This window comes from Meriones unguiculatus, chromosome 15 (genome assembly GCF_030254825.1).
Source record: "Meriones unguiculatus strain TT.TT164.6M chromosome 15, Bangor_MerUng_6.1, whole genome shotgun sequence".
Lineage (NCBI taxonomy): Eukaryota > Metazoa > Chordata > Mammalia > Rodentia > Muridae > Meriones > Meriones unguiculatus.
The window spans coordinates 55,413,733-55,440,448 of record NC_083362.1 but is presented as its reverse complement, the minus strand read 5'-3'; the positions used below and the strand labels follow the sequence as shown (position 1 = coordinate 55,440,448).

At 39.1% G+C, this 26,716-nt stretch overlaps 1 protein-coding gene across 5 annotated transcripts in view; it reads left to right on the top strand.

Moving 5' to 3' along the window:
* The window catches only part of Erbb4 (erb-b2 receptor tyrosine kinase 4), a 1,096,075-nt gene that overhangs the window by 733,812 nt on the left and 335,547 nt on the right, over positions 1-26,716 (top strand). For all 5 annotated transcript variants that reach the window (XM_060368567.1, XM_060368566.1, XM_060368564.1 and 2 more), the window contains exon 5: positions 26,346-26,411. In XM_060368567.1, the coding sequence (XP_060224550.1) occupies positions 26,346-26,411 (66 nt within the window). The remainder of the gene's footprint in view (positions 1-26,345; positions 26,412-26,716) is intronic.

The window sequence follows — 26,716 nt, the reverse complement described above, 5'->3', positions numbered from 1 at the left end:
ATTGCGTAACTACCACAACAATGCAAAACCAAATGCACATGAAGTTATTGGGACAGGGAGTGAAGTTGACGGGGACTAATTTCTAATGTTCTTCGTGTTCATATGTGGCACCTGTTTTTCCTTTTCATCTCATTTGTCACATACATCACAGACTTTCACAAAGGTCCCCAGCCATCTTCTCCTAACTGCAGATAATCTGTCTCTCAAATGACCTTGAAGACCTGTCTTTGTTCAGTAACCAGCCTTACCTGGTGATTGGTTTCTCGGCCTGCTAAAGCCCGTTTTCACCAATGCCCCCATAAAACAGTGTTTATGTGAGAGAAAGCTTGATTTTCGATGTATTTTCAATGTCTTTGGATATTAGTTCTTCCTTTATGTAAATTATGATTCTCTTCTTGGCTGTAGTTCTAATTATATTCTTGATTATGTTGGTTGAGTGTCTGGAGCTTGCAGCATGTATTCTTGGGTTGAATCACATATGATGAAAGTTATTAAATTTCTCTGGCATAATCCTTCCAATCTGCAGTAGTATGTTTCTTTGACGTTATCATGAGAATTACAATACCTGGAACCATGCATTTTTTTATATATTTCAGAGTAAAATTAGAATGCATCTAAGCCGTGCTTATTCCTTCACATATTAGCTGCTGCTGATATGATATTATTTTTCAAATGATTATAAAACCAAACTTTCTTTTTTGAAAACAAGAATCTGGAGCTTTATGACAGGCAATTGGTTTGTATTTATTTTTAAATTATCTGTAATAGAATACCATAGCTAGTGCTTTGAAAAATAAGTTGCCTTTTTTTTTCTATAAATAAGAACTCAATTTCCAGGTCTATCTAGCATTACAGAACTAGGAAATGCCATTGAAATAGTTTGTTGATGGAATCGGATTTTAATGTATCATTAATATATTATCCTTGAATTTCATATATGTATATGAACTTTTCGTATATGAACTTCAAAGGTGAATTAATGAAAACATTCCACATCAGCACATTTTAGGCTTATTACTTATTATAATGATTCCTGGCTCTCTTTCCTATAACCTCCATCAATTTTAAAATCACATTTTCATTCCACAGGCTTGCAGTAGCCTTTTAGAAATGATGTGTATTCATTAACAAACCGTAGGTTGTTTGTACATTAAGTGTTAGGACTTGGAAATACATAGTTAATGAGAACAAGAGAGGGAAATGAGGGAGAGGCAGAAACAGACAGATTCACACCTACAACACACACATACATACAACATGAACCCCTTAACAGCTAAGTCTTTTTGGTGCCTAGAAAAATGGAAGGAGCATGCTATGAGAGGTCTGACAGCTGTACTCAGAAGGGCTTGTTTAATACAGTACTGTGGAACTACCTAATCTGTTCCAATTTGCTACCCATTTTTCTTTGTTATCTGTCTCAGGGATGTCTCATCTCCCCAACTCACTGCTACAGGCTAGCAATCTGTAACAAAAACTCTGTCTCAATCTCAGAGATAATAAAAAAAGGAGGCTACAAGATTAATGACCCACATCATAATTATAAAGCCCCAAACCACAGGCCTTATAAGGCATTTCAGAATTGAAATCTTTCAGGGTTGAAGAAGTTATGTGAGTGCTGCCGTGTGAAAATCTCACTCTCTTAGTAAAGGGATTTCTGGTTTATTCAATCTAAGAGTCCCACTGTGTTTTTAGCAGTGCCAGAAATGGTAGTGGAAAAAAATGGCTTCTTCCCTTAAGGGACTTAGAATTATTTTGTCCAGCTCCATTACCCTGTGTTAATACCCAGTCCTTATTATCCACAGAAAAGCTCGATCTGTTCTTAGAGACAGGTGGAAACAGAGACTGCTGATGCACAATATCTCATACATGTCTCATGGGTACCCCCACCCCCGTGTCCAGGATGAAAGAGAACCCAGTCAACACTGATCCTCCAGAACTGACTACTCTTTAGGGTAATCATAAATATAGAAATACCCATGAATTCCCTGTCTTACATCAAACATTTTACATCTAACTGTTGTTTTATCCCATTTGATCAAGCAGCCCTCCCATGTGTGCATACACAAACACACGCATGTGTGCACGCTCACCACACACACACAAACACATACACACAATTACTAAGGTGGCACAATACGCTTTCATGAATGGTTACGAAAACTGTGGACAGACAATCCTTAGACCAGGGAGCTGAAAGAAATTAAAAGAAATTGGCAACCACTGGTTCTATCAGTTGACAGGGAGGAAGAAAGAAAGGTGACTCTCTTTTGGGAAGAGACGTAAGAGGGACAGGTAGAGGTGGAGGTGTGGGGAAAAAAAAGACTTTAGAGAAAGACTTAACAGATGCTGATCCAGGCAGTGCTTTGGGTTCCATGTGATGTGCTTGGCAGGAACATTGGCTTTAATACCCAGCAACCTAACAAAGGCAGGCCTTGCTTTTATGCTGACCCCACAGCATTGGTGGTAACCAGCCTTTTGCTCTCATGTAAACGTTTGTTCATATTCTGGGTTTCTGTCTCCCTCTTTGGAAGAACACCTTGACCTGCCCCCCACCCCCACCCCCACCCCGCTCCTTTTGTGTCCGTCAGTGTAACTACGCTGAAGTACCTAAGAGTGCAGGGTTCCAGGATCTGGAAGGCTTTCCTGGATTTAGGTTGTCAGGAGCAGTCTTGCTGAGCTTCTGATGAGAGCTTGGACTTACTTTCCAGCTTTGCGGAGCCCAAGTCATATTCCTCTTTCCTACCTCATGACTCGTCACACAGCTCATCATGCCAAGTCGTAAAGAGTTTCATCTCCATGTGAATTAACTATAGTTTATCTTTTTAATTCTCTTTATGATGCTGTGATGATTTTTATACAGTGTTGTGGTGGCTGGAGGAGGGAAATAACATTGATGTCAGTCATTTAAAATATGTTGTCCATTCATTGGGTCTTGCAAATGTGTCAGTCAGGAATCACCATCTGTGGTACCTGAGATTCCTACAATTGTCAGTGTCAGGAGTGAGAGGCAGACAAAACTGATTTCAATAGTCATGTCTTCCACTTTTACCACCACTTAATAAAAGTTTGTGTCTTCTTTTCCCCCTTTATGTTTTACTGACACTTACTTCTTTAAGTGTTTTATGTATGAAGAATTGATGACACTTAGGAGAATAAATGACAATGCTGTAAACTGATTATATATTTAATGATGTTTTAACTCCCCTAAGTATGGAAGTAATAGAATAACACATAGTAGAATCAAAGCAATTGCCAATCACAAAAATTAAAAAGAAATAATAATCAGCCTTCTCCTTAAATTTTGACAATATGTTGTGTGCATAAAGATCTGATGTGTAATAAGAGACACATTTCTGGCTTCCTGTAAGGCTGTCTTCTATTTACAAACCTATAAAGTTAGAAATCAAACTATAATATTTACGTTATAATTTGGACAAACCTGATGATCTACTGCTAAACAGTCTATGATGTAGAATGCAGAGAATATTCAATGCATAGTAACATTTATGTAGTGGAGATGATGGTACTGTCAAGAATAAATTATTCAGCCTGATAAAAACCTCAGTTCTCAGAGAAAAAGAAAAAGAAAAAAAAAAAAAAAACAGCAAAGTACAGAGTACAAGAGCAAAACACAGCAGGAGAGGTTAATTAACCTGTCTGTGAAATAATACACAATGACAGGTGAGAATCAAAATGCTGGCACAATTCATTGCATATGGATATTGTGTTTGATTGTATATCTATAGGTATTTAAATTAAATATTGGTTTAGAACCACAGATGTTGGCATTTACATCACTGACATTTAATGTGATAATGTTCATTTGGATTCACCATTTTATCTATCAAATCCTTTCAAAATTTGAATGGTTAACCTCCATTAGCGATCTGTTACCCTTCTAGGCCTGTGCCATTTGAAAACATGGAAATGCATATTTCAAATCTTGAATCCACCTCAGTGATTGAAAGGTCAAGTATGATGGATGTTTGCAGAGACCTTTGGCACATTGCTGGCGGCAGCCCATCAGGACAAGCCGGCCAGCAGATCAATTCTTTCATCAGCCTTTCTGATATATGTGCCACTCATCCAGAAACTCACACTTAGTGCTTTCAAGGAGGAGATATTGGAAGACACATTCTAGTTCTTTCTGACACCCAAAGCACCCTTTTACAAGCTCCAGATCTTCTGAAAACTCATCACTGTAAGTTAGTAATATTTTATTAATGCTCATTTTAATTAATAATATTTATTAATCTCCTACATCACCAGAAAAAAATCATAGTCAAAATATGGATTATGTTACATATAATTGAAGACATTTTCATCCAAACATAAAGACTTGAAAAAAGACAGTTAGAGATGCATATGAGAGAACAAACCCATGAGGAAGAGAATAAGGAGACAGGACCATGGATGAATGGAGAAGAGTGCTGAGTGTTGCAGGATCTTGAATTCTCTAGCAAGAATTGTTCTTAATTAGAGAGGTACAAGGCCAGCTGAAATATGTTATGGTCTGACAGAGATTACTATGTCTCTACTGAATAGAGATTATAAGCAGATGTAATCTAGTCCAAAAAATTAAGTTATTATATTTATCCAAGTATACAATTTTACCAGCATGATGGTAGATTTACCTAATTTGCTCTGCCCAGCCTTCCATATGTACCACGAATTTCTGTCACTGTCATTTCTCTTCTGGATTGATCTGTAGAAACACTGCCTGTTGTTGTTCTTGAGGGAAATGCTGTGCTGTGGGGCCACTGACTAGCAATAGGGGATTGAGTTTCTGCTTAAGGAATATGTAGAAGAATTTCAGACCAAACTTATCCAAAATATATCTTCATCACCTGAGTATATATACTATTGTAAATCCCTGACTAAATAATTTAAATGTATCTAGTTTTTTTTAATCTAGTTTACCAAGGCTGACATTACATATCTTATCTTCAATAAAATTACTACTTAAAACATTTCAGTTGAATGGCCTGTTATTTAATTAAATTGTGATATGAAATAATCTGATTGTACATTTTTTTTAAAAAAACTTAATTTTTTTTCTACCAAGTAGAAATAGCCGTCTATCTCATTTTGGCCATATGAATGTATGAAAGTTAAAAAAATGACTGTTTAATAATTAACTTTTAAGTTATGAGGCATGATAGGAATTAAAAAGAGAAATTCAGTTTTGGAAAATTGAATGGCTGATCAAAGAGTGGAGAACGGCAGTGCGTGTGTGTCTGTGTATTTGTTCAGCCATATATTCATGAGCTTCCTTAGATCCTCTCCTCTGCCAAGGCTCAAGGAATATCATGAAACCACGTCAGAAACCCTGTAAGAGCTACAGGTCAGGGAGGACCATGGTATAACTGTAAGTTCTGGGTATGACTGGATCCCTGCACTTAGGAACGCAGAGCAATTGTGGTTATTTCCGGAAGGCTTGTGTGAGGTCAAACCAGTCAGCAGTCTAGCATGGAGTTGGAGTTACGCACCAGCCCTACCCCTAGCTGAGGAGCTATTGACAGTTGTCAGCTTCTAGAGGAGGGAGAGGGAGGTTTCCTTAAGATTGTAATTCCTGATCTGTCAACCATGTTCCCTAAAAGCTGGGGTTCATCCAGACTGCTGAAAATTACTTAGGTCAATCCTTGAATGCGAACATCATCTCCTTCCCATCCACACTGAACTGGACAAACAAGGCATTTGAGTCAAAAATGAAAAAGCCCACTCACTTTAAATGATTCCAAATCCACGCTATGATATATTTTTATTGATAGAAAATATTGAAGCTATAATAACCATATGCTTATTTCTTTCCTGGTTTCTAGTATATTGAAAGTTCCTGTAAAGCAAGGCATTGACTTATTCATCTTTATTGACACCGAAAGTAGAGACTGGTTCAACATAAAAGTTCTTTTTTAATTAATTAATTTTGTATTAATTACTATTTATTCATTTCTTATCCCTGTAGCTCTTTCCCTCATTCCCTCCCAATCCCACCCTCCCTCTCTCCCTCCCTCCCTCCTCTCCTCCCATGCTTCTCCCAAAGTCCACTGGGAGGTCCTTCTCCACTTCCATCTGACCCTGGGTCTCATCAGGACTGGCTGCATTGACTTCCTCTGTGGCCTGGGAAGGCTGCTCCCACCTCAGGGGGAGGTGATCAAACAGCCAGCCACTGAGTTCAGAGACAACCCCTATTCCCCTCACTAGGGAACTCACTTGGAGACTGAGCTGCCATGGGCTACATCTGTGCAAGGGTTCTAGGTAATATCCTTGCATGGTCCTTGGTTGGAGTATCAGTCTCAGAAAAGACCCCTGGGCCCAGATTTTTTGGTTCTTTTACTCTCCTTGTGGATCTATACCCTCCTTCCTGGTCTTTTATCTCCCTCTCCTTTCCTAAGATTCCCTGCACTCTGCCCAAAGTTTGGCTATGAGTCTCAGCATCTGTTTTGATACCATGCTGAGTAGAGTCTTTCAGAGTCTGTCTGTGTTAGGCTCCTGTCCTGCTTCCTGTTTTCTCCTTCTTCCAACGTTCATCCTGTTTGCCTTTCTGAATGAGAATTGATCATCATACCTAGGGTTCTCCTTCTTGCTTAGTTTCTTTAGCTGTACAGCTGTTCATATGTTTATCCTATGTTATATATCTATTATCCATTTATAAGTGACTATATACCATGTGTATCTTTCTGCTTCTCGGATATCTCACTCAGGATGATCTTTTTCTAGATCTCACCATTCGCCTGCAAATTTCATGATTTCCTTGTTTTTAATTGCTGAATAGTATTCCATTGTGTAAATGGACCACACTTTCTACATCCATTCATCACTCGAGGGATATCTGGGCTGTTTCCTGATTCTGGTTTTATGGTGAGGTCTTTGATCCACTTGGACTTTAGTTTTGTGCAGGGTGATAAATATGGATCTATTTGCATTATTCTACACATTGACACCCGGTTAGATCAGCACCATTTGTTGAAGATCCTGTCTTTTTTCCATTGTATGGTTTTGGCTCCTTTGCCAAAATTCAAGTATCTGTAGGTGTGTGGATTTATTTCTGGGTCTTCTCTTTGAATCCATTGATCCACAATTCTTTTTTTATGCCAGTACTATGCAGTTTTTATTACTATTGCTTTGTAGTACAGCTTGAGATCAGGGATGGAGATACCTCCAGACAATCTGTTGTTGTACAGGGTTGTTTTAGCAATTCTTGTTTTTTGTTTTGTTTTGTTTTTGTTTTTCCAAATGAAATTGAGAATTGTTCTTTAAAGTTCTGTAAAGAATTGTGTTGGTATTTTGATGGGAATTGCATTGAATATGTAGATTTCTTTTGGAAGGATGGCCATTTTCACTATGTTAATCCTACCAATCCATGAGCATGGGAAATCTTTCTATCTTCTGATATCTTCTTCAACTTCTTTCTTCAGAGCCTTGAAGTTTTTTGTTTTTGTTTTTGTTTTGTTTTGTTTTGTTTTTTCAAACCAGTCTTTCACTTGCTTGGTTAGAGTCACACCAAGCTTCTTTGTGTTGTTAATGGCTATTGTGAAGAATGCTGTTTCCCTAATTTCTTTCTCAACCCTTATGTCTTTCGTATACGGGAGGGCTACTGATTTTTTTAATTAATTTTGTGTCCAGTCACTTTGCTGAAGGTGTTTATCAGCTGAATAAGTTCTCTGGTTGAATTTTTGTGGTCGCTCATGTATACTATCATATGTCTGCTAATAGTGATACTTTGACTTCTTCCTTTCCAGTTTGTATCCGCTCGATCTTCTTTAGTTATCTTACTGCTCTAGCTAGGACGTCAGGTACTATGTTGAAGAGATACGGAGAGAGTAGACAGCCCTGTCTTGTTCCTGATTTCAGTGGGATTGATTTGTTTCTCTTTTGATGTTGGCTATAGGCTTACTGTGTATTGTTTAGGTGTGTTTAGGTGTGTGCCTTCTATCCTTAATCTCTCCAAGACTTAAAACATGAATTGGTGTTGAATTTTTTCAAATGCTTTTTTGGCATCTAAGGAGATGATCATGTGGTTTTTCTCCTTCAGTTTGTATATGTGATTATCACATTGATGGATTTTTGTATATAGAACAACCCCTGCATATCTGGGATGAAGCCTATTTGGTCATGGTGGATGACATCTTTTATGTGTTCTTGGATTCAGTTTGCAAGTATTTTATTGAGTATTTTTGCATCCATGTTCTTAAGAGAGATAGGTCTGAAGTTCTCTTTTTTCTGTTGGTTCTTTGTGTGGCTTAGATATCAAGGTCAGTATGGCCTCATAGAATGAGTTTGGTAATATTCCTTCTGTTTCTATTTTGTGGAATAGTTTGAAGAGAATTGGAGTTAGCTCTTCCTTGAAGGTCTTGTAGAATTCTGCACCCAAAACATCTGGCCCTGGGTTTTTTTGTTTGTTTGTTTGTTTTGTTTTGTTTTTTTGTTTTTTGTTTGTTTGTTTGTTTTTTGTTTTTGTTTTTGGAAGGGAGACTATTGATGACTACTTTTATTTCCTTGGGGAATATAGGACTATTTAATCTATTTACCTGATCTTGATTTAATTTTGGTAGATGTAATATATCAAGAAAATTGCCCATTTCAATTAGATTTTCAAATTTTGTGGCATATAGGCTTGTGTAGGAAGACATAATGATTGTTTGGATTTCCTCAGTGTCTGTCGTTATGTCCTCCTTTTAATTTCTGATTTTGCTGATTTAGATAGTTTCTCTCTGCCTTTTAGTTAGTTTTGCTAAGGGTTTGTCTATCTTATTGATTTTCTCAAAGAACCAGCTCTTGGTCTCATTAATTCTTTGAATTGTTCTCTTTGTTTCTAATTCATCGATTTTGTCCCTAAGTTTGATTATTTCCTGCCAGCCACTCTTCTTTGGTGTGTCTGCTTCTTTTCTTTCTAGGACTTTTAGGTGTGCCATTAAATTGCTTATATGAGATGTCTCAAACTTCTTTCTGGACGCCCTTAGTGCTATGAAATTTCCTCTTAGCACTGCTTTCATTGTGTCCCATAGCTTTGGGTAAGTTGTGCCTTCATTTTCATTGAATTTTAGGGAGTCTCTAATTTCCTTTTTCATTTCTTCCCTGACCAAGCTGTCATTGAGTAGAGAGTTGTTTAGTTTCCATGTGTGTTTAGGCTTTTTGTTATTTCTGTTGTTGTTGAGGTCTAGTTTTAGGTCATGGTGGTCTGATAGGATACAAGGGATTATTTCAATCTTCTTGTATCTGTTGAGGTTTGCTTTGTGCCTGATATGGTCAGTTGTTGAGAAGGTTCCATAAGGAGCTAAAAAGAAGGTTTACTTTTGAGTTTGGGTGAAAAGTTCTGTAGACATCTATTAGGTCCATTTGATTTAGGACCTCTGTAATTATCATTATTTCCCTATTTAGCTTCTGTCTCGATAATCTGTCTTTTGGTGAGAGTGGAGTGTTGAAGTCTCCCAATATTAAGGTGTTGATGTGTGATTTAAGCTTTACTAATATTTCATTTACAAATGCAGGTGCACTTGAATTTCATGCATAGATGTTCACGATTGTGATGTCCTCTTGGTGGATCTTTCCTTTGATGAGAATGAAGTGCACCTCCTCATCTTTTTTGATTATTATGGTTGAAAGTCTATTTTATTTGATATTAGGATAGCTACTCCAGCTTGTTTTCTGGGTCTGTTTGCTTGAAAAACATTTTTCCAGCCCTTTATTCTGAGGTAGTGTTTTGTTGCAGAGTTGTGTTTCTTGAATGCTGCAGAATGTTGGATCCTGTTTACCCAACCATTCTGTTAGTCTGTGTCTTTTTATTAGAGAGTTGAGTCCCTTGGTGTTGATAGATAATAGTGACCAATGAGTGTTAGTTTCTTTTATTGTGGAGTTGGTAGTATTACTGTGTTTCAATGATTGCTTACTTTTCATTCCTTGTTGTGAAGTTATCTATATCCTTTGTTTTCTTGGGTGTAGTCGATTTCGTTGGATTGGAGTTTTCCTTCTAGTATCTTCTGTAGGGCTGGGTTGCCATGTAGATAAAAATGTTGATATTGTCGTGGAATATTTTGTTTTCTCCATCTTTGTTGATTGAAAGCTTTGCTGGGTATCGTAGTCAGGGTTGGCATCTGTGGTCTCAGAGTCTGCATGACATCTGCCCAGTCCTTCTGGCTTTCTTAGTTTCGGTTGAGAACTCTGGTGTGATTCTGATAGGGGCTGTAGGCCCCTCCCTCACCTCCCAATCCCACTCCCCCTCCCTCTTCTCTTCCTATCCCCCTTCTCTAGTCCACTGATGTGGAGGTCCTCCTACCCTTCTATTTGACCTAGCCTATCAGGTCTCAGCAGGACTGGTTGAAGTGTGCCTTGAAGGCCAGGGTGCTACAGTGTGTTGATGCTTGGAAGGGGGAGCAGAAGAGCAGGTGGGGGTGCTGGCACCATTCACAGGCACAAATGTGCATGTGCAGTTGCCCTGAACGCCTGGGCAGGGCGACCCATACTTGGGGCAGCTGCCTGTGCCATCTCAGTTACCCAACATGGAGGCTCTTCTTTGGACCTCTTTGGGGCAGCTGCTGCCCAGCATAATCACAGACCTGGGAGGCTTGTACAGTAGCTGCCTCAGTGACTCTGCTGTCTCAGCCACTGAGCATGAGCTTGGGGCAACCACTGCCACTTCCTCTGAGCAGGGAGACCTGTGCTTGGTGCAAGGGGAAGTGCAGGGGGGTGAATATTCGCCACTCTCAGACCCGGGAGACATCCACAGGTGACCTGGATCCAAACTGGCCCAGCTTACAGGTTGTCCGCTCTCACCCAGGAAGCTCCAATGTCCATGTTCTGGCTTCAGCTACCCCCCACCCCCAACACACACACACTCACCAATTTCGGAGTTTTGGATCCTGTGCCCATCAGATACGGCGCGCACGGGTTGCCATCTTGGACCTCCTTCACCATAAACTTTCATTGAGGATTCTTCTTCCATACTTTTAATTACATGGTTTTCCTCTACTTCTTTCCACAGTAAATTTCTTTTTAAGAGGTCAAGACTTCCTATTTTCTAAAGGACTATGAAAGAACCCAAGGATGTGCCTGCAATGCCTTTAGCTAGAGGCAGTTTAAGGACATAATCCTTTATGGCTGCCAGTGGCTTCATATTTTGTGACTCTTCAGCTGTCTAGCCATATTACTTGCAGAGAACATTATGGGGTAGATATTGAATCCCATCTTTCCTGCCAGGCATTCTCACAACAGGCAAAACGCATAGCATGAATTTATGATTGTTAAAATATAAAAGCTGTTCAAGGACTCTAGTTCCCTAAAAGAACACGTGAAAGCTCCATTACTAGTAGCATCTGCTGAACCAGTATAAAAGACGAAAGTTCTTAATCATATTTGCCATATTCCATGATATATCATCTATCATCAAAGCAGATGAATTACGTGTAAATGAAATAACACCTTGTGGGATAAATGACACTTATTTTAAGAGATATATAGTGAATAAATAAAAAGGCATTTGTTTTGAATTTTATTTTATTATTTTTATTTTACATCTTTGGTTGACCAAAATGACATACAGTAGTAATTTTAGTAAGTGCTATCACTAAACCATTATTTTTTGTGTCTGTGGCTTGTAGCATGATTATCCTTCACTTTATGGCTAATATCCATTTAAGTGAGTAATACATACAATGCGTGTCTTTCAGGGTCTGGGTTATCTTACTCAGGGTGATCTTTTCTAGCTCCATCCATTGAAATTGCATGATGTCTGTGTTTTTAATAACTACGTAGTATTACACTGCGTAAATCTACAACATATTCTTTATCCATTCTTTGGTTAAGGGATATCTAGGTTGTTTCTTTTCTGCCTATTACAAATAAAGCTGCTAAGACCATACTTATGCAGGTGTCTTTGTGGTATGGTGGAGCATATTTTTGGTATATGCACAGGAGTGGTATAGCTGAGACTTGGGATAGATCTATACTAATTTTTCTGAGAAACCTCCAGATTGATTTCCAGAGTGGTTGTACATGTTTTTACTCCCACCAGCAATGGAGGAGGGTTCTCTTTGCTTCACGTCCTGGCCAGCATGTGCTGTCATTTGAGTTTTTGATCTTAGCCATTCCAAACAGGTAGATCTGGGTGGTCAGGAAAGTAGAGAGGAACTGGGAGGAATAGAAGGAGGAGAAACTGTCATCGGGATATGTTATGTGAGAAAAATTTATTTTCAATAAAGGAAAAAACTGAAACCCTTTGCTTCATCATGAAAAGAGAACTATTAAACTTAACAATAGGAAATAATCAGGTAACTGCTTGAGATGAATACGGATAGGTTTCAACAGTGCTGACAAAATCATGACACACTCTTCCTGTGTACTCATTCTAGGATATGACATACTTTTTCTCCGGAAAGTATTCATTTACAAACTATAATCCTGGGAGTAGCTTGTAAAACTAGACCTCGATAAAGTACTAGGAATAAGTATGATTTTGTTTGTTTGTTGCACACGAATAAATATTTATATCTGGGAACAGAAGGAAGAATGTGAGTTTCAAATAAGATCCTGGGCTTGTGTATTTCTTTGAGAGACAAACAGGGAACTTTCAGAGGACTTTCCTCTCCTTTCACAGAAAGAATCCTGGTGCCCCATCTACATAAAGGGAATGTAAGGATAGATAAACATGTCAGACACATAGCATTATACCATTTCACCAGACGGCATAAACTTGATCCACGTGGCTGGGTACTCCACTAGGCACCAAAAGCATGGTGAATGAAACTGTTAAAATATGTTTGATTTTCAATGGGGTCCTGCCTTTAGAATGAAAGTGCATTGGTGAAACAAAACTTGTTCAAGTAACCAACCAATATCTGTTTTGACTTAAGACCCATTCAGCAATATGGGAACTATATCCAACACTGTTTGGGAAACCATGAACCAGAGACTAGACAGCTCAAGGATCTGGTGTAAATCCTAATACTACAGTTGTACCAAAAGAATGTAGCAATAAATAATTCCTAATAATATTTGCTAAACTAAGTATTGGTGCCTTGCTCAACCATAGCAGAGAAGCTTCCTCCTACAGCAGATGGGAGCAAATACAGAGACCCACAGACAGAGACAGAATGAGAGACCTTGGAACACTCAGCCCTAAACTGGTTGTCTCCATCAAATCCCTCTCCTAATAAACTAGGAAATCAGAAAAAGAATGAGTATATCCTCTCCCATGGTGGCCTGGCAAGCCAGCCACACCAGGGGGAAGTAATCAAAAAGCATGCAACAGGGTCCATGTTAAAAATGGTCCCTACTCCTCATATTAGGAAGAAGACCAAGCTGCCCATCGGGTATACATGTTAGGGTGCCTAGATCCAGTCCATGCACTCTTTGGTTGGTGCTTCAGTTTCTGCAGGACCTCCTGGGCCCAGGTTAGTTGACTCTGTTGGTCTTCTAAAGTGCCTGTCCACCCTGGTTCCTTCTACCCTTCCCCCAACTTTTCAACAAGGCTCTCTGTACTATGCCCAATCTTTGGCCATGAGTCTTAGCATGTTTCAGTCCTTTGCTGGGTGGAATCTCTCAGAACAGAGCTACTCTAGGCTCCTGTCTGAAAGCACAGCAGAGTGTTGATGTTAGTGTCTGTGTCTGAGGTTGGCTGTCTTCCATGGGATGGGCCTCAGTTTGGGCTAGCGATTGGTTGGATATTCCTTCCATCTCTGTTCTATTTTTATTCCTGCACATCTTGCAGGCAGGGTAAACATTGGGTCAAAGTTTTTGTGGGTGGTTTGGTGTTTGACCTCCCTACCCTGGGAGTCCTGTCTAGTTAGAGAGTAGCCTTTTCAATCTCCAGTCCGGATGCAACTTGAAGTGTTGAGGTGGGTTAGTGGGGGCCCTTTTTCCTGAGGGGTAAGGGAGGGGGAAAGGGAGTAGAAGGAGAAAGTGTGGGACCATGAGGAGAGGAGGATGGGACTGTGATTGTGATGTAAAGTGAACAACTAAATAAAATAAAGTTAAAATTAAAAGAAAAATAAATAACAGAACACATTGAGGAAGAGGAAGCAGTAAGAGAGTGAGGGGATGAGGAGACCAAAGAGGCAGGACCCTTTAAACCAACAGGATCTACACACATAGAAACTCACAGAGACTGAAGCAACATGCAGAAAGTCTGTAAAAGTGTGCAACACATGGGGTCCTGGAGCTGAAGGAAGTGGACATAAGACCCCCATACCTATCCCAGAAGAATTTTGTAATTTATAACTACTAGCAAAGGAAAATTTATTTTTATTATTATCATTATCATCATCATCTTCTATTATCTTCTATCCTTTTCTTCTTCTTATTATTATTTATTACAAGTTATTCATTTGAATCCTGGCTTCTCTCATCTCTTCCCTATCCCACCCTCCCTCCCTCTTCTCATCCTATGCTCCCCCCGCCCCGCAGGGTGGGGATGATCAGAGAGCCTGTCACTGGGTTCATGCCAGAAAAGCCGCTGCTCCTCTTACTAGGGAAACCACTTGGATCCTGAGTCTATGGGCTACTTCTGACCTGGGTTTTAGGTCCTCTCCATCCATAGTCCTTTGCTGGGTTTCAGTCTCTGTAGCGTCCCCAGAGCTCAGGATTTTTTTTGGCTCTGTTGGTCTCCTTTTGGAGCTCCTGTTCCCTCCAGGTCTTTCTATCATGCCCTTATTTCATAAAATTCCATGCATTCTGCCCAAAGTTTGGCTATGAGTCTTAGCATCTGCTTTGATACTTTGATCAGTAGAGTCTTTTAGAAGCCTTCTGTGCTAGGCTCCTGTCTTATTCCCAGTTTGCTCTTCTGAATGAGGATTGAGAATCTTCCCTAGTGTCCTCCTTCAAAATTAGAAATAGGGCTACCTCAAGATCCAGCTATACCACTTCTAGGCATATATCCTAAATATGCTCAACTATACAAAAAGGACATTTGCTCAACCATGTTCGTAGCAGCTGTATGTAATAGCCAGAATCTGAAAACAACCTAGATGTCCCTCAACTAATGAATGGATACAGAAATTGTGGTACATTTATACAATGGAATATTACTCAACAAGGGAATCATGAAATTTGCAAGCAAATGGTGGGAACTAGAAAAGGTCATCCTGAGTGAGGCAACCTAGAAACAGAGAAGACATATATACTGACCCATAAGTGGTTATTAGCCATATAATATAAGATAAACATACTAAAGTTTATTCTTTTTTGGATGGAGTCTCCCTGGGGAAACAAACTATTCTTAATGGTAGACTGCATGCCCATCTATAAATGGCTTAAAGAAACAGAACTCAACAGCATTTTTGGAGGTTTCTTATCTCATACTGTTGTGTCAAGGTTTGTTGTTCAATTTTATTTTTGTTTTTACATTTATTTTTGTTTCTTTTTTTATTTTATTTTTTATTTATTTATTTTTTTATCAGTTACATTTTATTAACTCTGTATCCCAGTCGTGTCCCGATCCCTCATTCCCTCCCATTCCCTCCCTCCCTCCCTCCCTCATCTCCACCGTGCCCCTTTCCAAGTCCACTGATGGGGGGGACCTCCTCCCCATTCATCTGATCCTGTTTTATCAGGTATCTTCAGGACTGGCTGCAAAGCCCTCCTCTGTGGCCTAACAGGACTGCTCCTCCCTTCGAGGGTGGGGAGACCAAAGAGCCAGTCATCGAGTTCCTGTTAGAAATAGTCCCTGTTCCTCTCACTTTGGGAAACCAATTGGTTACTGAGCTACCACAGGCTACATCTGAGTGGAGGTTCTAGGTTATATCCATACATGGTCCTTGGTTGAATGTCAGTCTCAGAAAAGACCCTGTGCCCAGATATATTTGGTCCTTGTGGAGCTCCTATCCTTTCCCCAGCAGACTAACTCCCCTTCTTTCTTATGATTCCCTGTACTCTGCCAAAGGTTTGGTCATGAGTCTTTGCTTTGAAAACACTGCTAGTTAGAGTCTTTCAGATGCGCTCAGTAGACTCCTGTCATACGTTCAATGCACATCCCATCTGTCTTTCTAAACGAGGATTGATCATCTTACCCCATGTCCGCTCAATTGATTATCTTTTTTAGGTGTATAGATTTCATTATGTTTATCATATCTTATAGGTCTACATAAGTGAGTATATCCCATGTTTGTCTTTCTCCTTCTGGGATATTTCACTCAGAATGATCTTTTCTAGATCCCACCATTTGCCTGCAAATTTCATGATTTCCTCCTTTTTGATTGCTGAGTAGTATTCCATTGTAAAAAAATACCACAATTTCTGCACCCATTCCACCGTTGATGGACATCTGGGTTGTTTCCAGGTTCTGGCTATTACAAATAGAGCTGCTATAAACATGGTTGAGCAAGTGTCCTTTTTGTGTACTTGAACAAACTTTGGGTATATACCTAGCAGTGGTATAGCTGGGTCTGGAGGAAGCACTATTCCTATTTGTCTTAGAAAGCGCCAGATAGCTTTCCAGAGTGGTTGTACCAGTTTACATTCCCACCAGCAGTGGAGCAGGGTTCCCCTTTCTCCACAACCTCTCCAGCATGTGTTATCGCTTGAGTTTTTCATCTTGGCCATTCTGATGGGTGTAAGGTGATATCTCAGGGTCGTTTTGATTTGCATTTCCCTGATGGCTAATGAGGATGAGCATTTCTTTAAGTGTTTTTCTGCCATTCGATATTCCTCTGTCGAGAATTCTCTGTTTAGCTCTGTTCCCCATTTTTTAATTGGATTACTTGGATTGCTGCTTTTCAGCTTCTTTAGTTCTTTGTATATACTGGATATTAGTCCTCTGTCAGATAAAGGGTTAGTGAAGATTCTTTCCCAATCTGTAGGCAGTCGTTTTGTTTTGATGACGGTATCCTTTGCTTTACAGAAACTTTTCAGTTTCATGAGGTCCCATTTATTGATTGTTGCTCTTAGAGCCTGTGCTGTTGGTGTTCTGTTCAGGAAGTTGTCTCCTGTGCCAATGAGTTCTAGGCTGTTCCCCACTTTTTTTTCCAATTGATTTAGGGTATCTGGTTTTATGTTGAGGTCCTTGATCCACTTTGACTTTAGTTTTGTGCAGGGTGATAAATATGGATCTATTTTCATTTTTCTGCATGTAGACATCCAGTTGGTCCAGCACCATTTGTTGAAGATGCTGTCTTTTTTCCATTGAATGGAATTGGCTTCTTTGTCGAATATCGAGTATTCATAGGTGTGTGGATTTATTTCTGGGTCTTCTATGCGGTTCCATTGATCCTCCTTTCTGTTTCTATGCCAGTACCATGCAGTTTTTATTACTGTTGCCCTGTAGTACAGCTTGAGATCAGGAATGGAGATACCTCCAGATGATCTGTTGTTGTACAGGATCGTTTTGGAGATTCTGGGTTTTTTGTTTCTCCATATGAAGGTGAGAATCTTTTTTTCAAGGTCTGTAAAGAATTGAGTTGGTATTTTGATGGGAATTGCATTGAATCTGTAGATTGCTTTTGGCAGTATGGCCATTTTCACAATGTTAATCCTACCAATCCATGAGCACGGGAGATCTTTCCATCTTCTGATATCTTCTTCGATTTCTTTCTTCAGAGACTTGAAGTTTTTCTCAAACAGGTCTTTCACTTGCTTGGTTAGGGTCACACCAAGGTGCTTTATGTTATTAGTGGCTATTGTGAAGGGTGTTGTTTCCCTAATTTCTTTCTCAGCCTTTTTGTCTTTGGTATATAGGAGGGCTTCTGATTTTTTTGAGTTGATTTTGTATCCTGCCACTTTGCTGAAGGTGTTTATCAGCTGAAGGAGTTCTCTGGTTGAATTTTTGGGGTCGCTCATGTATACTATCATATCATCTGCAAATAGTGACACTTTGACCTCTTCCTTTCTGATTTGTATCCCCTTGATCTCCTTTAGTTGTCTTATTGCTCTGGCTAGGACTTCAAGTACTATGTTGAAGAGATATGGGGACAATGGACAGCCTTGTCTTGTCCCTGATTTCAGTGGGATTGATTTACGTTTCTCTCCATTGAGTTTGATGTTAGCTATAGGCTTGCTATATATTGCCTTTACTATGTTTAGGTATGTGCCTTGTATCCCTGATCTCTCCAAGACTTTAAACATGAATGGGTGTTGGACTTTGTCAAATGCTTTTTCGGCGTCTAAGGAGATGATCATGTGGTTTTTCTCCTTCAGTTTGTTTATGTAGTGGATTACATTGATGGATTTCCGTATGTTGAACCACCCTTGCATGCCTGGGATGAAGCCTACTTGGTCATGGTGGATGATATCTTTGATGTGTTCTTGGATTCGGTTTGCAAGTATTTTATTGAATATTTTTGCGTCAATGTTCATAAGAGAGATAGGCCTAAAGTTCTCTTTTTTTGTTGGGTCTTTGTGTGGTTTAGGTATTAAGGTGACTGTGGCTTCATAGAATGAGTTTGGTAGTGTTCCTTCTGTTTCTATTTTGTGGAATAGCTTGAGGAAAATTGGAGTTAGCACTTCTTTGAAGGTCTTGTAGAATTCTGCGCTGAAGCCATCTGGTCCAGGGCTTTTTTTGGAGGGGAGACTGTTAATGACTGCTTCGATTTCCTTGGGAGATATAGGGCTATTCAGTCTTTCTACCTGATCTTGACTTAGTTTTGGTAAATGGAATCTTTCAAGAAAATTATCCATTTCATTTAGATTCTCAAATTTTGTGGCATATAGGCTTTTGTAGTATGACCTAATAATTGTTTGGATTTCCTCAATGTCTGTGGTTATGTCCCCATTTTCATTTCTGATTTTGCTGATCTGGATAGTTTCTCTCTGCTTTTTAGTTAGTTTGGCTAAGGGTTTGTCTATCTTGTTGATTTTCTCAAAGAACCAGCTTTTTGTTTCATTGATTCTTTGGATAGTTTTATTTGTTTCTAGTTGATTGATTTCAGCCCTTAGTTTGATTATTTCCAGCCGTCTGCTCCTTTTGGGTGTATCTGCTTCTTTTTGTTCTAGGGTTTTCAGTTGGGCCATTAAGTTGTTTGTATGTGATGTTACGAATTTCTTCTTGCAGGCACTTAGTGCTATAAATTTTCCTCTGAGCACTGCTTTCAGTGTGTCCCATAAATTTGGGTATGTTGTGCCTTCCTTTTCATTGAATTCTAGGAAGTCTTTAATTTCTTTCTTTATTTCTTCCTTAACCCAGCTGTCATTGAGTAGTAAGTTGTTTAGTTTCCATGTGCGTGTCGGCTTTTTGTTGTTTCTGTTGTTGTTGAGGTCGAGCGTTAGTCCATGGTGGTCAGATAGTATACAAGGGATTATTTCAATCCTTTTGTATCTGTTGAGGCTTGCTTTGTGGCCCACTATATGGTCTATTTTGGAAAAGGTTCCATGGGGTGCTGAAAAGAAGGTGTACTCTTTTGAGTTTGGGTGAAATGATCTGTAGACGTCTATTAGGTCCATTTGATTTAGGGATTCTGTGAGTGCTTTTATTTCCCTATTTGGTGTCTGTCTAGTTGATCTGTCCCTTGGTGAGAGTGGAGTGTTGAAGTCTCCCACTATTAAGGTATTAGGATCAATGTATGATTTAAGCTTTAATAATGTTTCATTTACGAATGCCGGTGCTCTTGTATTTGGGGCATAGATATTCAAGATTGTGATGTCCTCTTGGTGGATTTTTCCTTTGATGAGAATATAGTGGCCCTCCTTATCTTTTTTCATTAACTTGGGTTGAAAGTCTATTTTATTAGATATTAGGATGGCTACTCCAGCTTGTTTTCTGGAACCGTTTGCTTGAAAAACAGTTTTCCAGCCCTTTACTCTGAGGTAGTGTTTGTCTTTGTTGCATAGGTGTGTTTCTTGGATGCAACAGAATGTTGGATCCTGTTTCCTTAACCATTCTGTTAGCCTGTGTCTTTTTATTGGTGAGTTGAGTCCATTGATATTGATAGATAATAGTGACCAATGCATGTTAGTTCCTTTTGTAATGGAGTCGATGATCTAACCCTGATTCATTGCTTGTTTTCTTTTCATTTTTGTTGGGATATTATCTGTATGCCCTGTTTTCTTGGGTGAATTTGTTTTCATTGGATTGGAGTTTTCCTTCTAGTATCTTCTGTAGGGATGGTTTGCTGTGTAGATATTGTATAAATTTAGTTTTGTCATGGAATATTTTGTTTTCTCCATCTATGTTGATTGAAAGCTTTGCAGGGTATAGTAGTCTGGGTTGACATTTGTGATCTCTTAGAGTCTCCATGATACTTGCCCAGGCCCTTCTGGCTTTCATAGTTTCTGATGAGAAGTCCGGCGTGATTCTGATAGGTCTACCTTCATATGTTACTTGGCCTTTTTCCCTTGCTGCTTTTAATATCTTTTCTTTGTTCTGTAGATTTAGTGTTTTGACTATGATGTGACGTGATGTGTTTCTTTTCTGGTCTAGTCTATTTGGAGTTCTGCAGGCCTCTTGTATATTTATGGACATCTCTTTCTTTAAGTTGGGAAAATTTTCTTCTATGATTTTCTTGAAAATATTTTCTGGACCTTGGAGTCTGGAGTCTTCTTTTTCGTGAATTCCTATTATTCTTAGATTTTGTCTTTTCATAGCATCCTTGATTTCTTGGATATTTTGTGATTGGAACTTTTCTGATTTTACTTTTTCTTTGAGAGAAGTATCCATTTCTGCAAGTGTGTCTTCAGCTCCAGAGATTCTCTCTTCCATCTCTTGTATTCTGTTGGTGATGCTTACTTTTGTGGTTCCTGATCTTTTCTCCAAGTTCTCCAGCTCAAGGGTTTTCTCATTTTGTGTTTTCTTTATTGATTCTAATTCTGTTTTCATGCCTTGCACCATTTCTTTCATGTGTTTGAATTTGGATTCCTGTCTCTCTACGATGGCCTCTATTTCTTTTTTCATTTCCTTCTTATATACCACTAATTTTTCCTCTACTTGTGTATCTATTTGTTTGGCTATGTTTGCCTGTGTTTCTTTAAGGATATTGTCTATTTCTTCTTTCTTTGCCTCCAATTGACTGGCCATCTCTTTGAAAGACTTGTTCATTTCCTCCTTATGAGCCTCAAATAATTGGGCAAGCATGGCTTTAAAATCATTTTCCTGTGCTTCTGCTGAATTGGTGTATCCATCGATTTTGGGGTTTGCTGGTGAAGTCATGATGTCCTGATTTATGTTGGAAGTGTTCTTTTGCCTACCTCTGGCCATTGGCTTATCTGAAACCTTCCCTGTTTGTTTTTGGATTCTGCAGATCAGACTGGTGCTGTCTCTCTCTGGTGTCTGGAGAGTTCTTCAGGAAGCTGAGCACTCTCAGCGTGTGCTGAGGACTAGCTGTACCTGTGGGAGGAAAGTACGCAGGCGCAAATGGGGCAAATGCAAGCGTGTGTGTGTGTGTGTGTGCGCGCGCGCGCGCGTGTGACTGTGTGTGTAAGTGTGCGTGGATGAGTTTCTCGAGGGACAGAGTGATGGCTAATGTTGAACCCTTGAGTGTGTGGGAGGGGCTCTGTACTGTATATGTCGCAGGCGCTAATGATGATCGCAGCGCAATTTCTGGTATTAACTGTCTTAGCTCCTCAATCAGGCCCACAGGGCAGGAACTTCAATGTCCCTAGTGCCCCTCTGTTTCCCAAAGTGGGTATGTGGGTGGGAGGGGGGTTCGATGCCTGGCTTCTGATTTAGAAGGACCCAGGATCTGGGGTAGTGCAGATTCTCAAGGGTGCACTCACTTACAGGCAGGTCTCTTGGCCGAGATCGTGGTATCCGGGGCTCTCTGCTCTCTGGTTTGGCCCTGCTTCTTTGATGTGTTCCGCCAGTTCTGTGCTGCTGTCACTGCCAGGTTCTGAGGTCTTGCTGCAGCTGGAGATTTCAGGGTGGTCACTTCAGCAGGGATGGGGTAATCAGGCTCTCTGTTCTCTGGTTTGGCCCTGTTTAGTCTTAAACTGGAGGGCTGTGGTGCCCCGCCAGTTCAGTACTGCTCCGCTGCCACGTCCTGCTGTAACTGGAGACTGGCTTGCTAGTCCCAATGCTTTCTGGGAAGTCCTGGGATCTTTTCGTTGTGCTCTCCAAGCTTGGGAGGCCCAGTGCCTGGTGTGTCCATGTTGTACGACGTTTCTGCCTGGTTTCGGTGAGTATATAGCGTATTCTCTGTCACTGTGGGATTGGGAGGGTCGTATGTCAGTGATGGCGATCCTGCGGAGCTAGTATGGTGTCTAGCAGATTCGCGCCCTGGGAGGATGGTGCAGCCGCTGCGCGAATCTGGGACTCCGGGGTACGTACTGCTGGCTTTTGTCTGCCGCTAAAGTGGTTGGGGCTCCGTCTCAGCGGTTGTATACCCCAGGCAGTTAGGTCTGTGCTGAGAAAGATGAGTCCGCTGTGCCTCTGTGCTGAAGAGGAAGGAGGTCTGGGGGAAGGGAGTGCAGAAAGAACAAAGGATCTTTTCTCTCCCTCCCCAAGCAAGTCTCCGGGTGACTGGAGGCCAAAGTTTTCACCTCCTGTGATGTTCTCTGGTGTTCAGAAAGCCTCGCTGTGGTTTTCCTGGGTTGGGGGTCCTTCCATTCTCCAACTCAGAAGATCAGGTATCCCACTGCTCAGAAACTGTGTGTGCTAGTCGCCATCTTGGCTCCGCCCCTTATTTTTGTTTCATTTATTTATTTATTTATATATTTTCTCTCTTCTGACCCTCAGGTCCTCTCTCTCCTTATAAACACACACATATATATGTCTTCATATACATACATATGTCTGTGTGTGAATTTGTGTGTGCATGTTTGTGTATGTAAGTAACCAACACACAGGTATGTATGCATGGGTTAGAATTTAATGTTTTAAAGAATTCTAGAATGTGAACAAGTGAGTCTCTGCATCCATACCTATTTCTATGCCTTGTCTTAGGTCTTTTCCTTCTTTTTGTTTGTTTTTTCCCTATTCTGATTGTCAGCTTTTATTTGTATTATATTTTGTTATGTTTTATTATTATTCCTTAGAAGTCTGCTTGTTTGCTAATGATAGACAGAAAGCAGATGGATCAGATGGGATGGGCAGTGGGACGAAACTTGGAGGATTAGAGGGAAGCAAAACTGCAATCAGGATATATTATGTGAGAACAAAATAAACCTTCAATATAAAGAAAAATAGAAATAAAAATTTTAAAACAGGTTTGATAAAAGCCTATATTGAAATAGCTCTGCCTCTATTCATGATGTAATTATTAAGAAGTTCAATAAAAGCATATGCAATGAAAAATTTAAATGTATTGAATTTTATGTGACTCCCTCAATACAGAGGGAAAACATTGAAACCAGAGTATCAGAGCTTTCCAGATGAGAATAAACCTAAATTAATTTTAAAGTCCATAAAGGTGATAGTCCTGTCTGTTTTCATTCAATATTTTTTACATTTGGTACTTTAGCTAGCACCTAATATATATATATATATATATATATATATATATATATATACACTTATATATATACATATATACATGTATATATATACATATATATATTATAGTTCATGTGTAATAGTAAGAAATAGAGGAAGGAAGAAAATCTGCCAAGGAGTTGTCTTGGTTATTTTTTTTTACCATGCTTTTCTCATGATGATTATGGAAACACTTTACCATGTTATATCTTTGACAGTTTCATGCAATAGAAATTATGGAAAATAAAGGCTGTTGCCATGTTTTCTTTTGGTTTGGGGTTTTTGTTTTGTGCTCTTGTCATTGGTGGGTTTTGAGAGACAGTTCCACGTAGCCCAGACTTCTCTCCTACTGCCCGTACAGCTTCTGTAATAACAGATGTGCACCACCTCAATGGGCTTTCATACATATTTAAAAACACTCCACAAACATACAACAGTTACCTACAAGAGTCAAATAAGGTAGCAGATGAGGACATGGCAAACAGTTACTTCCAAAAGGAGTCTGGGTAGCAACTTGGTATAGCTGTAACTGGGTGGAAATAATGCTAGTGTTGCCCCCTCTTTTGTATCACCGTGTGATGTGATCCATGATGTGATGTGTTTTCTGGACAAATGGAGCCATAGCTCCTCAAAGTTAGGAAATCAAGGTAGGAGAGCCTGACCTTCTGTCTGTGAGGTGGAATCACACCTCATTTAATAAGTAAGCCTCTCTAGTTTCCCTGGTGTGATAAATACCTAACATGTGTAACTCAGGCAATCTTAAGTATGTGGGAATCTTAGCTACTCAAGTTTTCCAAAGAGCACTGAGGAGGCCAAAGAGGGGCAGTCCTAGAAAAGAGTATGTTGGTATCATCCTTTCAGTAGCATAGAGGATTTTGATAACTACAGCTGAAAATAGTCAGTCAAGTGAAATTTCACAATCAGGAGGCAGCCAAGGTTAAATTATTTAATTTGTGTTTTGTATATGTTATACTACATACTATGTTTCCAAGTAGTCCAACATTGTTTGACAAGAACCATAAACATTATTTACAATAATATTTCACTTTTCAAAGTTTAAATGCATTTGGAATATATGGATAAGCAATGTGAATATATTTATCATATAAGTATTATACATACATGTATATTATATATAATATAAATATACATATAAATCTCAGGATAGTAGCTGAAACCTTATAACAAAATTTTCAACTCAAATAAAGGGAATAGAATATTAAAATGACTGTTGTTTATAATAATTATGTTTGGTAATCTTTTTTTTCTATTTTACTTTGTTGTTTTTTTGTTTTTTTTTTAACATAGGTAACATTCTGGGTGTGAAAAGTAATGTTAAATATTTTGTTATCCCAAACAATAAAAGAAGTGATAGATTAAATGGTAGATTATTCTATACTCTCAATATCATCAATTAACAGTGGATCTTTAATCAACTTAATGGATCCATCTAAAGGACTCTAGTGAATGCTTTAAAGTGCTTTATCTACTTTCTCATAAAAAGTTTGTCCTCCCAAAAGTTTGTGCTGCTTCTCATTCTGACTGACAGTCCTCTCTAATTTCCGCTGGTCTAAATGAGATTTATTTAGATTTATTAATTTGGTACAAAGGAACTCCAGTACGTTTTTAATAATAATTATCATTATCACTGATTAAAATTGCTTTGTTTGGTCCAGATGGAGTTCTTTTCCTGTCGCTGGAATGAGCTTGCATTGTGTGGATATAATATGTTTAGCTCCAAACAGGCAGATGGCCGAGTGACAGGATATCACACACTCATGATATCAGTAACAGTGTCTCATCAATGCTTACTTTAAATAAACGGTTGCCAAAAGGTTCCCCATACTTTTCAAGAGATAACTAGAATTGAGAGTCCAAACATTACATGAGCTTGGACATGGGTCTTTTTACTTCCAAACATAGACTCTCAGGTGGTCCAAGCTCAGCCAGGGAAAGTGTTAGTCAACTTTATCAGTCAGAGTGTGGTCTTTTTAGGTTCTCTTGAGTGCTTTCATTAGAGAGATAAAACTGCTAAGTAGAGAAAGTTCTCAGTTAAGAATTTAAAATCTGTGACTCAGGGAAAGACTGTAATAGTAGATGTAACTATTTAATATTTTTTAAGATGTGGTTGTCTTAGTTAAGGATGTTGGTTTGCAATTACTAGTGGAAAAATGACAAAATTCTAAATAAGAATCATTCCATAGGAAGGCTTTAGTCTTTAGTGGCTTTGCACGCATGCTCAAGTCTAAAGAGAGGCCAGCAGAGCATTGGGGATTTGAGTGAAATTCAGAAATAAGTTTCAAGGGAAGTGCTCTCACATGGCTTTCTCGGTGAATGTACTTAGCATATGTCCTCCTGGAACTTTCTCTGTGGAACAGCTATGCCCATTGAGGCAAAACTCAAATAGATAAAACTCTCACCATAGGACTCATAGATGCCATTTGACAACTCAGATAACAAAAAAATTTAGACCTGGTATTAAAAAACAAAAAGAACTTTTAACTTCATAACATTTAACTTCATAGAACTTTCCAGTTTTAGCTGTTTGATTTTACTTCTTATGTTGATGTTTTACGATGTGTTTGAATAAATATGATTGCTGTCATAGATTTTAGTTTCCTTCTTCAAACTATTACTCCTTAATTTTTAATAGTAGTTGGTAACATTAGGTTGTGAGCTTTGGAAGTTATATTCACTATAATAGATTAGTGAGATAGCACCGTCCAATAGTCCAAGTGAAAGAATGGAACTATTTACTTTCACCCGAAAAAAAAATTGACAAACTGAGTTATTTCCTTTTCTTGTAAAATGCAAGACAGATTCACGTATCAGGACAACTGCTTCAGTTTCTCATACAAAGAACATTTAGGTTTGGGAACATAAGTGAACATTTTGGGGGGTATATCTCAATACTAGCAGGATGTAAAATCTTCATCCTGGAACAAGAGTATTTCCTTAAGAAGGCACAAGAAGGAAAGCTATAGAGAAAATGACCTTTCCCCTTCTTTCTTATCTGCAGGTGGAAGGTGCCATAAGTCCTGCACTGGTCGATGCTGGGGACCCACCGAAAATCACTGCCAGACTTGTAAGTATTCAAGAGTGAAGAGTAGCAGGTTTGCAATGTGCAATGGTTTAGTGATGGAATCTTCTAGCATTTCTGATCACCTGTAATGGGAAATGAGGTTAATTTGTTTTCGTCCAAATAAGCTACCTAATTCATTTCCTTCAAGTGAAAGAATACCTAATTGCTTTTCATGTTCTCTTGTGGTTTCTCTGCTAATGACCCCCATAGCACATTTATCATGACATTACTTCTGACTTTAAAATCTGTGTATCAGTAAAATTAAGAGATGCAAGCATGAAAATGTATATTAACTTAGTTTCAAGTAA